Source organism: Haliaeetus albicilla, chromosome 1 (genome assembly GCF_947461875.1).
Source record: "Haliaeetus albicilla chromosome 1, bHalAlb1.1, whole genome shotgun sequence".
NCBI classification, from domain to species: domain Eukaryota; kingdom Metazoa; phylum Chordata; class Aves; order Accipitriformes; family Accipitridae; genus Haliaeetus; species Haliaeetus albicilla.
Window position 1 is genome coordinate 27853214 of NC_091483.1, and position 15160 is coordinate 27868373.

The 15160-nt window shown below is 36.1% G+C and overlaps 1 protein-coding gene across 3 annotated transcripts in view; it reads right to left on the minus strand.

Moving 5' to 3' along the window:
* The window catches only part of GSTCD (glutathione S-transferase C-terminal domain containing), a 71500-nt gene that overhangs the window by 1515 nt on the left and 54825 nt on the right, over positions 1-15160 (minus strand). For all 3 annotated transcript variants that reach the window (XM_069783299.1, XM_069783291.1, XM_009920322.2), the window contains exons 6-11: positions 14821-14936; positions 14555-14599; positions 14015-14143; positions 9628-9761; positions 7810-7840; positions 3611-3680 (exon numbers count right to left, since the gene is read on the minus strand). In XM_069783299.1, the coding sequence (XP_069639400.1) occupies positions 3611-3680; positions 7810-7840; positions 9628-9761; positions 14015-14143; positions 14555-14599; positions 14821-14936 (525 nt within the window). The remainder of the gene's footprint in view (positions 1-3610; positions 3681-7809; positions 7841-9627; positions 9762-14014; positions 14144-14554; positions 14600-14820; positions 14937-15160) is intronic.

Consider the following 15160-nt stretch of genomic DNA (forward strand, 5'->3'; position numbering starts at 1 on the left):
TCATCTAAAATCTGAAAAACTCTGGTTATAAAATATCAATGAAAGATTAAAATACCGAACAGTGATCCAGTGTAATGGATTTGAGACTTAAGAATGTAACTGCTTATAAACAAAAATACTAAATTACTAATGAAAACTAATCTTACCTCAGATTTACCTGCAGAAAAAATGGGAAGAATAAATTCAAAGTTTTTTTCTGCTTAGAAGTTTGTATTATGATACAGCCATGCCAAGATGATGGGGCCATTTGTCTTTATGTATTTACTCATTATAATTATTATATTCTGAAATACAGAATTGATTTGTCAGATTGTATTTTTAGCAGTTTAAAACTGTCTTGCAAGAAGGATTTAGTACTTCCCTGAAATGTTTTACCACTAATAGTCATACAGTCTCAAATCACAAACAAGGCACAATCCTGCTTCAGTCTCAAAGCCAATGATCCTACCTCTTGTCTTGCTCCTGACAGAATCATACAGTTAAATATATTTGGGATATGAGATGATGGGAAGAGACAGGAGCACTTATTCTGTTTACCATCAGGATACAAGTCTGGCATTCCAAACTACCCTCTGGAACTTCCTACCCCTCTCTCCTGAATATATACAGAGCCTGTGTACCTGTACCATTCCAAGCCCTGGTATGCATCTGTTACGTGCCTGTAGAAGTTTTGGGTAGGTGGCACAAACATGCCCCTCCTCAGTATCCTTGTATTTCAGAGCAGCTGGTGCATATCACACTTTAATACAGTACTCAGTCCAATCTACTCTGTCTTTCCACAGCAAACCGATGGCCCGAAGTATTTTCTCCTTCTCAGCTGAATTCGTTAGTTACAAAAGAAATTCACTACTTTGACTTCACCAACATTATGACATTTGGACTCTGTTCTATTGGTGGCTTGGAATTTGGGAGGGCTAGTAATTGGGCAGGAGACAATTTAGAGATACAATAATATGGTTAGGCCTGAAAAAAAAGCTGTCAAACTCAGTCCTGTATGGATTTATGTGTTGCAGGGAGAAATTACCAGTTTATATAACCAACCAAGATAGATACCCATAAATTACTTCTTGTGACACTATTCTCCTACATTTGTGGTTTCATAGAAAGTCACCTTCTGCGGTTGGTTGAACAAAATGGCACGTACACACTCCTGCCACTGAGAGCGATATCATTATTATTCAAAGTGTACACACTAAGGGGCAGTTGGGATTGTCAGAATTGGGGCCTGGGTCCCCGGGTGCTCTCAGTAAGACCGTGTGAGCAATCATGTGCCTCAGTAAGACATGGAGCAGTTCTGTGATGAGACAGAATAAATCAGGTGGGCTGTAGCGATGTTCACAAAACCATTCAGTATGTTTGCACTCAGGTCCCACTGCTGCATATAGTGGATAAAACACACATGTCCAGTGAAAATGGGAAACAGAACTTTGTTCATTTAAGAGGGAACTGCTGTGTGTAGGGGAACTGGGTTCAACTGCATATTTTTACGTTCACAGATACTCCAGAAATCGGTGATAACTCCTTTGACAAATGTGTTGTTTCTGCTATGACAGTCACAGACAGAATGCTGCATTTTAGTGCTTTAGGGGCTTACAGGTAGTGAAACAAAATGATCTATCACTTCACTGAAGCGGCATCAATTCAGTGCTAAAATTGCTAAAATACAGTTTACAATACAATCCTAAAATATTCAAAAAGTAGCAGAACGAGTCATTTTGCCACCATTTACAATAGAAAAGAAAAAGTCTCCACCTGTTCAGGAATATTTTCATTAAATGAAATATATGCAGTTTTCTCAATACCTGATCATGCATTGCACGAAATTAAATTAAAAAATAATCTCACCATCGCTGTACACTGATCTGATTCAATCTTCAATTATTTGCAAGCAAAACATAAAAGTACCCCAATAAGATTCCCATAAACCCAGAAACTGAACTGAAATGGGAATGATCTTCACTGAAACAGATTAGTATTACATGGAACTTAAAGAAAAAAACATTCTTTAAAACAGAAAAGGCAATGATGTAGGGGAAGGGAGAGGAATAAGATTTATGTTTGGTTTTTTTATCAGGGCAAAGCATATAAAAGTTAAATTTGTGAAAAAAAATTGCAGTTTCAGAGATAGAGAACAGATAAAAGTTACAACCTTTCAAAAAAGTTTTTTGAGTCCTTTTCCAATTTTCAGTCCACCTGGCAAGCAGCAGGGGACAATGTGGGGTGCTACACTGGTAACTGAATACTGCCCTTCTTAAAAAATTTTTTTCAAATACTGTGATGATAGCAGAAGAGCTGACAAATTTATTATAAAATAGATAGTTATCTCAGAATCTGTATTATTTTCTTTTTGTGCAGTGAGTATAGGAAATACTTTGAATTCTTCAAATTAAGCTTTTTAAAAACATTACTTGCTACTACTGCTTTAATATACTTTCTAAATGCTTCTTGCAAGCCAAGAATGCACAGTTATACCCTGAGAGTTCCCAGCCCCTTCTGTCTTTTCTGACCTGGAAGCTAGTTTATAGCTTCCATCAGAACATTAATACCAGACAGGAGCACATTATACCCTTTTTTAAGGCAAAGAATACTAGAATATTGCACATAATGAAGAAATTACTTTGCTTATTCCAAATATTTGAAGTGTTATGTATTTTGCTGTCCTTCTGACTAATGAAATTCCTGCTATCTTAGTGATAGCTTCTTGCATTTCTTTTCCTCAGAAATCATTGACACCTGACCAAGAAACTAAAATCTCAGGAATCGACTTACTTTGGCTCTTAATTGCACAGAAACGACCTAACAGAAGGCAGCTGCTCTTACTCAGAATGGCAATGAAGTACAAACCTGAAACAGAACTGATTACCGAATGGTAAAAATTGAGTCATGCACTGTTGTAGCTGTAACATGTTTCCCCACAATGGGAAGGCTGGTACCCCAGGTAAGGGGTTAGCCAAACCGTGTTCATGGCAAAGTCTTCAGATTTTAAATATTATTCATTATTTAAAACAAACAAACAAACCAACCAAAAAAAACAACAGAAAACCTTCCTGTTTTTTTCTAAAATTATTATCATGACCCTAATAATGAGGTGGCCCAAATAGATCTGTATGCTCTTAAGCCTGCCTGTACCAAAGCTAGCCCAACCTCTGCAATTTAGCCTTATTGTTTCCAGCTGGCATTAGATGTTTGCCCTTCTAAGAGAGTTATCACCAGCGATTACAAGCAGGACAGAGGATGCACACTGAAAATCACTACTATGAATAGCCTGTGCTTTTATATAAGATGAACTGGCAATAGCAGGACTTTAGTGAACTTTACAAAGACCTCATTCTTTTCAGAGAATGGTGGGAGAAAAAAAAAAAAGTGAAGCAACAAAAATCAGTAAAATGCAAACCCTCTATCTCATATTGGTAATTCTGAAAAAAGAAAAGAGTTTCCACGCCATAGTTCAGAACAGCAAGAGGTGAAATGTGAAGAAACTCAAATTTTTCAAGTGTTATGTGAAGACAGCAACTTAATGCCCTGTTCATAAATGTACTACTTCTTCCTTTATATATCAAGGTAAAATCATTACTGAGATCGTTTACACAACAGCTGCAGAAATTCATACCAATTAGCCTGCGGTCAGGTGGAAGCTGCACAGCTGTCTGATCAGCAAATCTGCAAAGGATCATGTGCTCCTAGAAACACAAAAAAGTGTAGAAATTTGGTCCAGTAGCATTTCCATCTTCCAAATAAAGTAAGAAAAATCTGATTAAATGTTTAGAAGTATCAAAACCACTATCATGTGGAAGACTATATTTCTAGAAAAGTTATCTGTGTGCAAATCCTAATTTTGATACTGCTTTGGCTTGTAAATATGTGTGTAAATCAAGTATTTGTAACCATGACCACGTTTCTACTCATGAGTATTTGTTTCTTGCCAAATTTTCTCTTAATTCTCTGCAGCAGTTGAATTGGATGCAATGTATACAAGACAGCATTCTTCAAAGACATACTGTAGACTAATTTTGCCTTCAATTACTGATGAGCAACACAGCCTTCTTTTAGCACAGTCATCATGTGGCAGCATCTCTGCATCAATAAACAGCCAGGACAAAATTCTTAAATAGGTGATTTGAACTACTGCACATTTCTCCCAAGCAGTGATTCTGAATCCCAGAAGTATCATCTTGTGGGTGAAGCTTCCCCTGCTCTGCCAAATCCATTCAAGATCAACCCAAAAGATCCTGAAGGCAAAACTGATCCTGAAGGCAAAAGATACCTGGCTGTGAATAAGAAAGCTTCCTACAAGCACAATCCACTTTCAAACTATCCCTATTCCGCTTAAAAGTTTTTGTAGAGGCTTCTACAACAGCTGCTGTTGACTTCTTCCTGTCCTGTCACCCAGGGGTATGGTGCAGTGGAGGGTTAGCCCCACCACCTTACTCCCTGCTTAGATCACTGCAGAAGCAGGCAGAACCCCATCCTCATTTGCCTTCAAAAAACACCACCTATGCTAGCGTAACGGTTTCTCAAAGACAAGCCAAGCCAAGGAAGACAAGTTAGCCAGATGGTGAGAGAAAAAGCCTTGAAGGTGTAGCAATGAAATTAATCCTCTGATGACAGCTGTGCTCTTTGGAACAGCTGCAATATTAAGTACAGGACAGAGTAAATCAGAACCATTTTAGAACTGTACAACATTCCCCAAGTCTCCTATAATGTCATGGGGAGAACACAGAAACGAACAACAAAAAGTGCTCTGCTAAGCAAAGCTTCAGAGCTATAGTTCTGAAAAAAGGACATGTGTCTTGCAACAAAAAGAAAACTTTTTATTTATTTATTTATTCTTGCCTGATATAAAATGATGATTTTAAAGATTTGGTTCCTGTAACAGATGGAGAGAGCAACTTCACCTGAGGATCCTTCAGCTTCCTTCAGTATCCTGAAGTAAGGACACTTACTCCTGCTTTTTATTAGGGGGACATAAACGTCCAAAAGTCTTCATTTCACAAAAAACCTGAATGAAATCCCATCTATATTAAATCAAGATGGTAACTCCCTCCACAGTACACTCCATCCAATTCATAAATTTAATAGACACCTGACCACAAAAAGTTTGCCCATGTATTATAAATAAAAATATCGCTACTTGATACTCAAATATTACTCATTTAAATAAATTTACAATACCTTGAGGTAGGGATATTTGTTCCCTAGTACAGCTCATTCACATGAATGTTTTCAGCTCACAGCTCCATATGAGAACAAGTTATAACATGTTTAGGACTTAAACATGTTATGCCCAGTCAGTTCAGATCAAATATGGCTATTTTTGTAGTACTAAAGAGCTGAAAATGTTAAACCCAGGTATGATTACTGGAGAATGGAGGAGAAGGAGAGCCCCAGGCAATGTGGCTGCTGTTAGGAGAGAAGAAGCAGTGATAGGCAGTGTGGGGAGAAAAAGAGGGATTCAGAGGAAAGGAAGAAGATCCACGTTAGCACAGAACCCCTCACCAGCCTTCAGGCACCCAACATAACCCGCCTCTGCAACATCAGGTTCTCAGCTCACCCGACTCGCCACTTAACCTGAAAATCTGGACTGACTCTAATGCCTTGGCTTCCTACAGAGATGATCCAAAAAGTTAAACTAGAGCCTAAGTCATGACTGCATTGTTTCCCCATGACACAGTCTTTAAATTGTCACATTCCCTGTTGGTACAAATAAGAAGGAAAGCATTTCTAAAATAATGAAGATAAGAATTATAAACTGCCCAAACTTTGTGTGTCATAAACAGTTAACTTGCTTACTAGAACACCCACACCTTCAATTCCTATTAAGTTTTCAAAGCTGTATGTGCAAAGTTATTCAGTTTTACTTTCCAGTTCTCCTATGGGGAGAGTGTCTTGACAAATAGTCCCAAAATGTATCATAGTAAAAATCCACAGCTATCATAACCTTATTCTTTGCAGCTATAAACTAATGAATTACAGCATAATGCTCTCATCAAAAAAGTTTTGGAACTGCCAGACTTCTGGATATCTTTTTAGATCTCACCAAAATGAAAGAAGAGAAATGAATTTAAAATGGGAATTGGAGGGGGGTGACACAGACAATGTCTGGCTAACACATGGCAGCTTTGGCTACCAGCCAATAACCTGTAACAATTTATTAATATGAAATATAAAAATGCATATAGCTAGCTGTATAACAAAAGTTATTTATAACTAGGATTATTTGAGGCACCAACCAGCCTAGACCATTTGTATAGACGCTTACATTATTAAGAGCAGCAATAATTTTTAACATTGTCCTTGGTCCCTGTGCCCTTCTGCAACACAAATAATAAAATGCTGGAACTTCTATAGTGTTGACAAACCCTGTGATTTAAACCTCCATGGATTAACAGATTAAGAAAAAAATTCACTGAGCTTTAATGAGATTATAGATACTATCCTAGTCTAGGCATCCTTGACTTTATTGTTGTCACCATCTTGCTCTCTACTGTCAACAGGTCTACTTTTAATAATAAGTTAGTAAATAAACTTCTTCTGAACTGAAACCCGAGTTCTTCATGATTAGGTGTTAGAAACATATAAACGTGTTGAAAAGAATGTTAATCAAGGGGAAAAAAAAAGGCAGGTCCAAATCCACTGTGCCGCTTTTATCATCCCAATCTAAGGGCATTTATTTCCATGTAAATTAGTAAAGTGTACATAAAGCGTCATGAAGATAAGATTAGCGTATTACCAGATAACTGAACTTCCCTACATAAAATGGCTGGAAATTATATGAAGTTTTTAAATGCCCTCTTACTTGAGGATTAAAAAGGATAATCTCAATTTTCCTGCTACATATAGCATCTCTGCTATGCTCAATGTCCCAAAACCCATCTGGATATTAGAAATACCATCTCTCTCACATTTCTGTTACAAAGGTTTATTCTGCATCTCCAAAATTCATTTCTATATTGTAAACACCAAGAGCCTTGTCTGGGATTTGACATGTAAACTTAGTAATAGCCTTGCTTCTCTCAAATGGAAACATTCTTTCCATGCCACATTAAGTGCATCTAACCTTCAAACTTCTGGTTGCTCATCACTAACTAGTTCCAACGCACTAGACAAAGCTTAACAGATCAGTACCAGTTGTCTGCTGCCCACCTCTCTGCTCCTGTCCTTTTTCACTCCCCTGTTATCTTCATTCTGTCAGATCTGCATGCCTCATTGATTCTTTCTCCCACTTTTCTCTGAGACTATCTCCACACAGACTCTGGCTCCCCAGGGTCAAACCACATTTGAATATTTTTGAAATAATTTTGAATAATGTTTTTAAAACAACACTGTATAAAATTCTTGCTGATGAGTATAAGCTCTTCCTACTCACTATGTCCAATCTTCAAGACACAAATCAGGGGGCGAAATCTAATGTTTATCAAAAAATATATCTATAAAAGCAATAATTTTACCTAAAATATTATCAGGCATTTCAACAGTATAAACAGTTGTATTTAAGACCTAAATAAATTGGTATCCTGTAATTGTTAACTGATACATGTTGAAGTATCTTAGGAATGGCTCGCTTATACATTATGATAAAAAAAAAAGTTCTTTTGTGGAGAAACTATTTAATTTTATTGAAGAAAAAAAGCCTTAAAAAAGGAATGGTGGAGAGAAAGCTACACAATGACATCTGTGATACTAATGAACATTTCACATAACACATGCTCCTCCTTGCAATTAAAAGATAACCACTTTATTTCATTTGAGAAGATGACCCAGTGAAATGCAGGAAACTGCACATAACCCTTCCCCAAACCTTTTACATACCTTGTAGGACAAAACTTCTTTGAACTGATGACTGAAAAAAAAAAGACCGATTCAATTAACATCTAAAAAAGCAGAGGTGGAAAATAGAGCAATCATTACATACTTGAACACATTTTAAACAAAATAGCAATATCTGTACCCTACAAAAAGGCATTCAAAAAAACCCAGAAACCATTACAGTTCTAGTTCACTAGAAAAGGAAGAACTTATTTGGTGGTGTCTTTTTTTTTTCTGTTGTATTATTCATAAAAGTTCTCTCTTTAAATCATTATAAATACAAACAAAGATTTACTGGTGTTTCCACACTGTCACATAAATACTTCATATTACATGTACACAACCTCTAGACATGCATATTTTGTTTGTATCACAAAAGTGCCTTTACAATGGAATTGAGTACAGAACACAGGCAATATGGGGATATGGACAGGCTATCATGTTTTATGATCATATCAAATAAGGCAAAAAGAAAAAGCAAACTCTAAAATGTAGCTCGAGCTAGGGCTGATAATTTTCTACATAGGCTTATGATGTGATATTCAAAATTTTAGCAAACACAAAACCATAATTTACATTCTTGCAACATCTACAGCAACAAAAGTTTTCTAACTTATTGAGCATTTCCAGACTTCATGATCTAAAACCACAACTGGTCAAAAATTAAACAGTATCCAGGCAATTTTAAAACAAGTCAACAGAGAAATGCTATATGCCTGCTAACTTTAGAAGGCTTAAAATTTTATTGCCTCTTCCTTAAGAATACTTATTTGTTTTACTGTGTCACAAGAGAAAACAAAAAGGGACACACATAAAGAGATGGAAGAATAAGACTGACTAAGAAAACACTGTTAAATGCAAAGTTTTTCAAACTGACAAATTCTAAATATTTACTCTCCATGCACTTCTGTGACAGCAAACTTCAATATTATAGAAAAATATGAAAAAACATCCATTTAACATGGATGCATAAGATTCTTTTAAATTTGTCGATTCCTTTTAAGACAGCATATTTCAATTTCTTATTTTAGCAAATATATACCTAAGACAATGTTGTAAATCCTAGTAGAATTAAATCTGATTCATCTTGGACATCCAAAATGCAAAGCTCAGCTTTACGAAAAAAAAAAACCCTCAACCCTCTTCCCCCATCTACTCCTGCCTCAGAAAGCTGTTAGCCTCTTATCTTCTGCCACTTTATGCTTACCTTTTACTTTTTATTTATATCACAGGCATTAAAACTCTTAAGCCTAAGATATATAAGTATCTCCAACATGGCAGATCTGAAGACGACAAAATAACGACACAGTCCATTGAAAAAGTATTAAAAATATGAACTGAAATACAGGAGAGCTTGTCTACTTGGGAATAAATCAGAAGAGTTTCACACGCAGTAAACTGTGGTATAAAGCAGATCCATTTCTTTAAGCTGATTGCCTACATCTTTCTCCAATATTAAAATGTCAATTCCCCTTCTTACAGTAATTTTCATGAGTTTTCTATTAACTTTGTGATTTCAAGGTAAAAGGTCTGGGTATTACATAGATTCCCACATACGGTATCTACTATGTTGATGGTATAAAGTCTTCTGAGCTATGAAAAGATAAATCCAGACAAAAAATAACCCAGGAATTACCAATCTGTCTCCCTTTCAGGACAGGTTTGCAAAGAGAAACAGGAGGAAACAGTTGCATTGTATCTGTGAACCAATTTAGCCTAGACACTTGCAATGATCTTCAGTTGATTAATTCTATATGTTTAGTATTTTCTTCCTTCATTTAAGTTCATGTTTTAAAGCTTGTCTTGTTAGCTTTAGTTTACCTTCGAGGATATTTAAACTTCACTGTGTTTTGAATGAAGCCATAACAACAAGGCGAGATGACAAAGGCTGCCCGTGCTTTGATGCAGTGGTCGATCACCATGTCTGTTGCCACACCACATGCATGCAGAGCCACCTAGAGCATTAAAAACAAAAAACAAACAAGCAAATTCTTTACAGCAATAGTCTAAATACAATCCTGTTGCAGTATTTTTTTGGTTGACCAAGTTACTTAAACATATGAGGAAGTTTTTGCAATGAAAGCTTTTATGCCAAAGGCCTGGTCCTTAATTCCTCAGTTTTTCATTCCTCTCCTTCATATCTATGCTGAGGAAAATTTATGGCCTATTCCATTAACAAGGGTACTATCAACACTGAACAAGGGTCACTCACCAAAAGCAGTCAAAAGGTAGGTGCACTGCATTGTGATATCAAATAAATTAAGAACGAAGATCCAGAAAGTTATTAAAAGAAAAACTACTGTGGTGATTAGACAGAAGTTTTTGTCAAGCAAAAAGGACTTTGGAATACAAAGAACTATTTCAAAACTGGATTTCAACTTACCAGTAAGAAAAGTAACAGATATACCTGAAGGTCACATTTAAAGGACAACATTTACACATAGATTTTGATCATTTGATTGTAAGGTATTGTGTAAAAACTTCAGAAAACAAAAATTGGTGGGGAGGGGAAGCACCAAATACAACTTCCCCTCCTTTTCTTTTTTTTTTTTCTCCTTATTCTTTTCTTTCTTTTTCTTAGCGATGGGCTCTCAAACTAAAACTAGAACGCCATTCAATCACCACAGCTACCTGCGAGCATTGATGTGTGTTTGGGCAACACACAGGTTGCACAGAAATTCTTCATGCTCTCCTACAGAAAAGCAAGTCATTGCTGTACTCAATATATTGCAAGGGAAGGCAAGCAGCTCTCTCCTATCAATACCTGTGATACCAAACGGGCCAGGTGAAATGGAGGCATTACTTTCTCTGCCTTCTTCCACGTAATCAGTAGCTCAAAGAGTAAGCCTGGTGCATACACATTGCTCTATGTTTTCATTAAACTAAGCACATTTTGAGGCACATTTTTAATTTTATGCAGTGGTGTGGATTTGTAAAACTGCATTGTTTGCTTTTTGTTCACTGTAAATTTAGGAAAAAGGTTTAAAACTACAAAGCTCAGATTTCAGGGTTCAAAGTTGTTTTTCAGGGTACAGCAACTGAAAGATAAAAACTTTGCTCTCAGATATAGATTAAAACAAAGACTTTTTTGTTGGCAGACTGCTTGATGTAAGCTCAGCTGAGCAGACCATTAATCATCAACTGAACTTTAACTGCATACAGATGGTAACAAATATTCTTGTCTCAAGCAGAACATTAAAATATTAGTAAGAAAATAATTTTAAAATTAAAGTTTTCTGCTTGTATGAATTTAACAACAAAAATAAAACTAGTTTAACATCAGAAATAGATTTTTTAATATCACAGCTATTAGATTATCATGGAATATAACTATAGTTACTTCCTCATCTATCCAAGCAGAAAACAAAGACATCTGCTTTGCTTGCATGTTTGGAAAAGAGACCTTAAAACAGCAGCAGATAAAACCAGTAGCTTTGCTGAGCCTGTAGGAACTTTTACACCAACTGACTTCTTCTTTCAGTTTCTCAGAATCAATTTAGTTAAGCAAAAAAATCACAAATAAAATTCAAGACAAAGCTTTCTCGGGATATTCTATAAATTAAACTATCTGAAAAAAAATAAGAAGTGAGGACTAATGCAGACAATGTATTTGGTTCACAAATCCATATATCTGTAGACACAGCAAACCCAAGTGACCCCTGAAGAGAGCAACAGAGCTAACGCAGTGTGAGACCACTGCCCTGTATTACTCCTCTGGCACCACAACTCCCCAGAACAGGCTCAGGTTCATGAAACCTCAGACTCACTTTAATGATCTTAAAAAGAAAAGAACTCAACGCACTCAAAAATACACTCCTTCCCAAACAAACCTTAAACTTTTCAACTTGTTCTCATAAATTAGCTGAGATATTGGGAGCACTATAGAAGTATTAAAAACAACTAAGATCTCAAAGACTCCTCCGGGTGTGGCATGTAAATGAATACTGCAAACAAATATTTGGAAGCTCTCACTTTTAGACTGAAATCCTTTATTGTGGTTGGTGGCTGTACTACAACATGTAGTAGTACAATGTACCAGTACGTCTGGCACTCAAACAGGTTGTTTCAGAACCTTTATCTTCATTACCACAACAATCCACAAGGGCAGAAATTTTATGTGGAGCAAAACGGAAGTAGTTGACAATTTTTTTTTAACCTGCTTTTGAACTTCTGGCAGGTAACAGATAAGAAAATAGCTAAGTAATGCAGATTTGATGTCAAGGTAAATAAAATGCATATAAACACGTTTCAAACTAATACCAAAAGCATTAGTCACATCCATTTTTCTATACCTCTTTAAGTTTCAAGTACTATAACCAGTGAACTTCTTATCATGTCCACTCTCACATTTACACTGTACAGTCTTACTGAAAATGGTGAAGTCTTGCAATGAGTGACAAGCTTTACAAGCCTCAGATGATGGGTTTAGAAATGATGCATTGCCACACTTTGTTCATAACTATGTATTATGGTATTATATTGTCTTTTTTGTATCAGACCAGTGTTTATGACATCTAAACTTTGCATTATTTACCTTCAAACACACCAAACACTTGTGCTACTGGTTAGTAAACCAGCCAGCTCCTGTCTTAAATGTAGCTGCATAGGAAAGTTAATCCTGAGTTAATGAGCTAATCCAGAAGAGTGACTCATGGTATGATACAAACTAATTCTGAAGCTGAGATTGATTGAAAGGGAAAGCTCCAGGTTTGTCTGTTGAATAGTCTACAGAATCAAGTCAAAGAAACTGAAATCACAGGCCTGGAAATGAAGAATTTCCACGTGAATTTTTCTGACATATACTTCAATATTTTCCTTGTCACAAAACTTAAGAGAGAATGTAACACTTTTTCATTAAATAAAAACTCCATGGAGATATTTAACTTAGTATTAATGTTAAAAATAGCCCCCCAAAACTGAAGACAGGAACTCCAATGATCACAAAATTGGAGACTCATTTTACCAAAAAACTATTACACATTTCACACACAGAATTCAGTAAATTATTCATGAGATCCTGATTTTTTGAAGTAGATCTCTAGTTCATCCACTGCGATTTATATGACAATGTAGCACAGAAAATAAAGCTAGACAATTGGAAATTTACACTTGGAAGAACTGGGCTAAAATTATTTATTCTCTCCTCTTTCTCCTGCACTATATTTCTTTTCCTTTATTAAATAAACCAACCAAATAGTTAAACAGCACTGTTCATGTACCATAAACCTTCAGCATTAAGTGTCCTCAGCTACAGCCAAAACAGGCCTTTGGATGGATGATTTAAAGAACAGTCAGACTTGCACTGAAAGCTTGGGGCTTTCTGCAAAAGTTCATATTCTATTAACAGAATATAAAACTGGAAGACGGGAATCTTGACAGAGTTACAAAAGACTATTTATGCCTTACTCTTCACTAGGGCTGCAGAATTCTGGAGAGGACATTCATCTCATTTACTTTTAGGGTCCAACACAGATGCTTTGAATCAGTATTCAAATCAACTAGTTTGCTCCTGCAGAACTCAGATTCCTGCTGTGGTCTGCTCATTTACAGTTAACTGGGAGTCAGAATATCACCTGTTGACTGCAGTAGGAGTGCTCAGTGCAAGTCCTACAAAACTGAGATATCATTCTGCCTTTATAAATATAGCTCGAGTATACGTTACACATTGAATACACTTATGTATCATAAATATAACATTCTCTCTGTCATGATAGTTCCTTCTCAGTTTTGCTTCGTGTACTCTTGTTTGCTTGATCTTAAAATGCTTTTACTGTCACCTAACTACACTTCTGATCTCACTTTACTGTACTCAGGCTTAATTTGAGCAACAGTATGCTTCTCTTCCCACCTTCAAAACCTTCTTCAGAGTATATCCTTTACTGAATCACTGATTTTAAAATGCCATGACTAAACCCAAGAATCTACCCCACTTTTTCTTCAACGTGGTCAGGCAGCATTCATATATTTGTATTTGACTGGAGCAGACATTTCTTTCTTCACTCATGCAATACAAAAGTGATGCCAATTTGCAACAAATAAATCCAAAACTAACTTAATACAGATCAATATAACACAGGTGCTTCTCATAGCATCAAAAATACCTGTCTGTAAGGACATACAGAATTTTCTTCTCTCAGGTATTTTAGTTGTTTTAAGAATAATTAACCAGTCACTGAAGTTTTGATGCAGAAAAGGTATAATCACTTACCCCAATGTTAAAAGTCCCATTAAAATAGTCCAAATTTGCTTGAATGAACCAGATGTTGTTTAAACCTAGTTCATCACTTCTGTCTTTAGCACGGATCAGAGACAACTCCTTATTTTCTATGAGCACCACCTAGATTTCATACATAGGAGAAAGTAAGACAAAATAATATTGAGAAATCAAGGTACAAACTACCAACAAGTACAAAACTTTGTAGTTTAGTTGAGAAAACCTCTAAATTACTTGTGGCAGAGCTTGAGATCTCCACAATTATTAACAGGAAAGCCAACAACAATGGAAGGTATTTAATACTTGCCAATATCGATCAGCTTGCAAATATTTTATATCTTCCTATAACTTCTGTTTTCTCAGAAAAGCACCACACACATTTGGGATTATGCTAAAAATCTGCATGTTTCAAATCTAAATCCTCTGCTGAGACAACTGTGTCTTCATATTTATTCTCCTTACATGCACATCTTTTTAAGATGATTACCAGAGACCAAAACCTCATACTGTCTGTACTTTTTATTTAGAATTTACCTGACATGATGGCATCATGTGAGCAAGAACAATTCCAACATGGCCCTGTGAAAACAAAAACAAACAACAAAACCTGAGTGACTTTTCAGTGTCCCCTGTTGTTGACTCATTACATGATAAGCATCCCCTAACCAGTGACAGAACCTTTGAAAGCAGCTAAAATTTCAGTATTTGTATTTTCGCTTTGCTTTGTGGCAGCAACCACCTAGAACTGCAAAGACGAAAGCTGAAAGAAATTGCATCATGTAAACAAAAATATACATTACCCCTCCACTGCAAAAATCCACAATCACATCTCCAGGCTTAGCAAGCTTTGTCACCGCTGCTACCAAATTATTCAATTGCTGCTGCTTCCTCAGAGCCCGGTCTCTAGACATCTTTCCTGGGGATGATAGAGAAAATGCCTAAGTAGTGATCAGCAGTTCTCAACATTGATAATTTTAAATGGGTAACAGCAAAGCATTGCAAATGAAATTTATGGAACACTGGCTGGAACACTTGGGCATCCAAACCCACTTTGAGCTAAATTCACAAATATTTGGTAGAGCTTTCTCTATAGCTTTAGCATATTTAAAAATCTACTTTCCAGTTGTTGCTGTTAGTGCA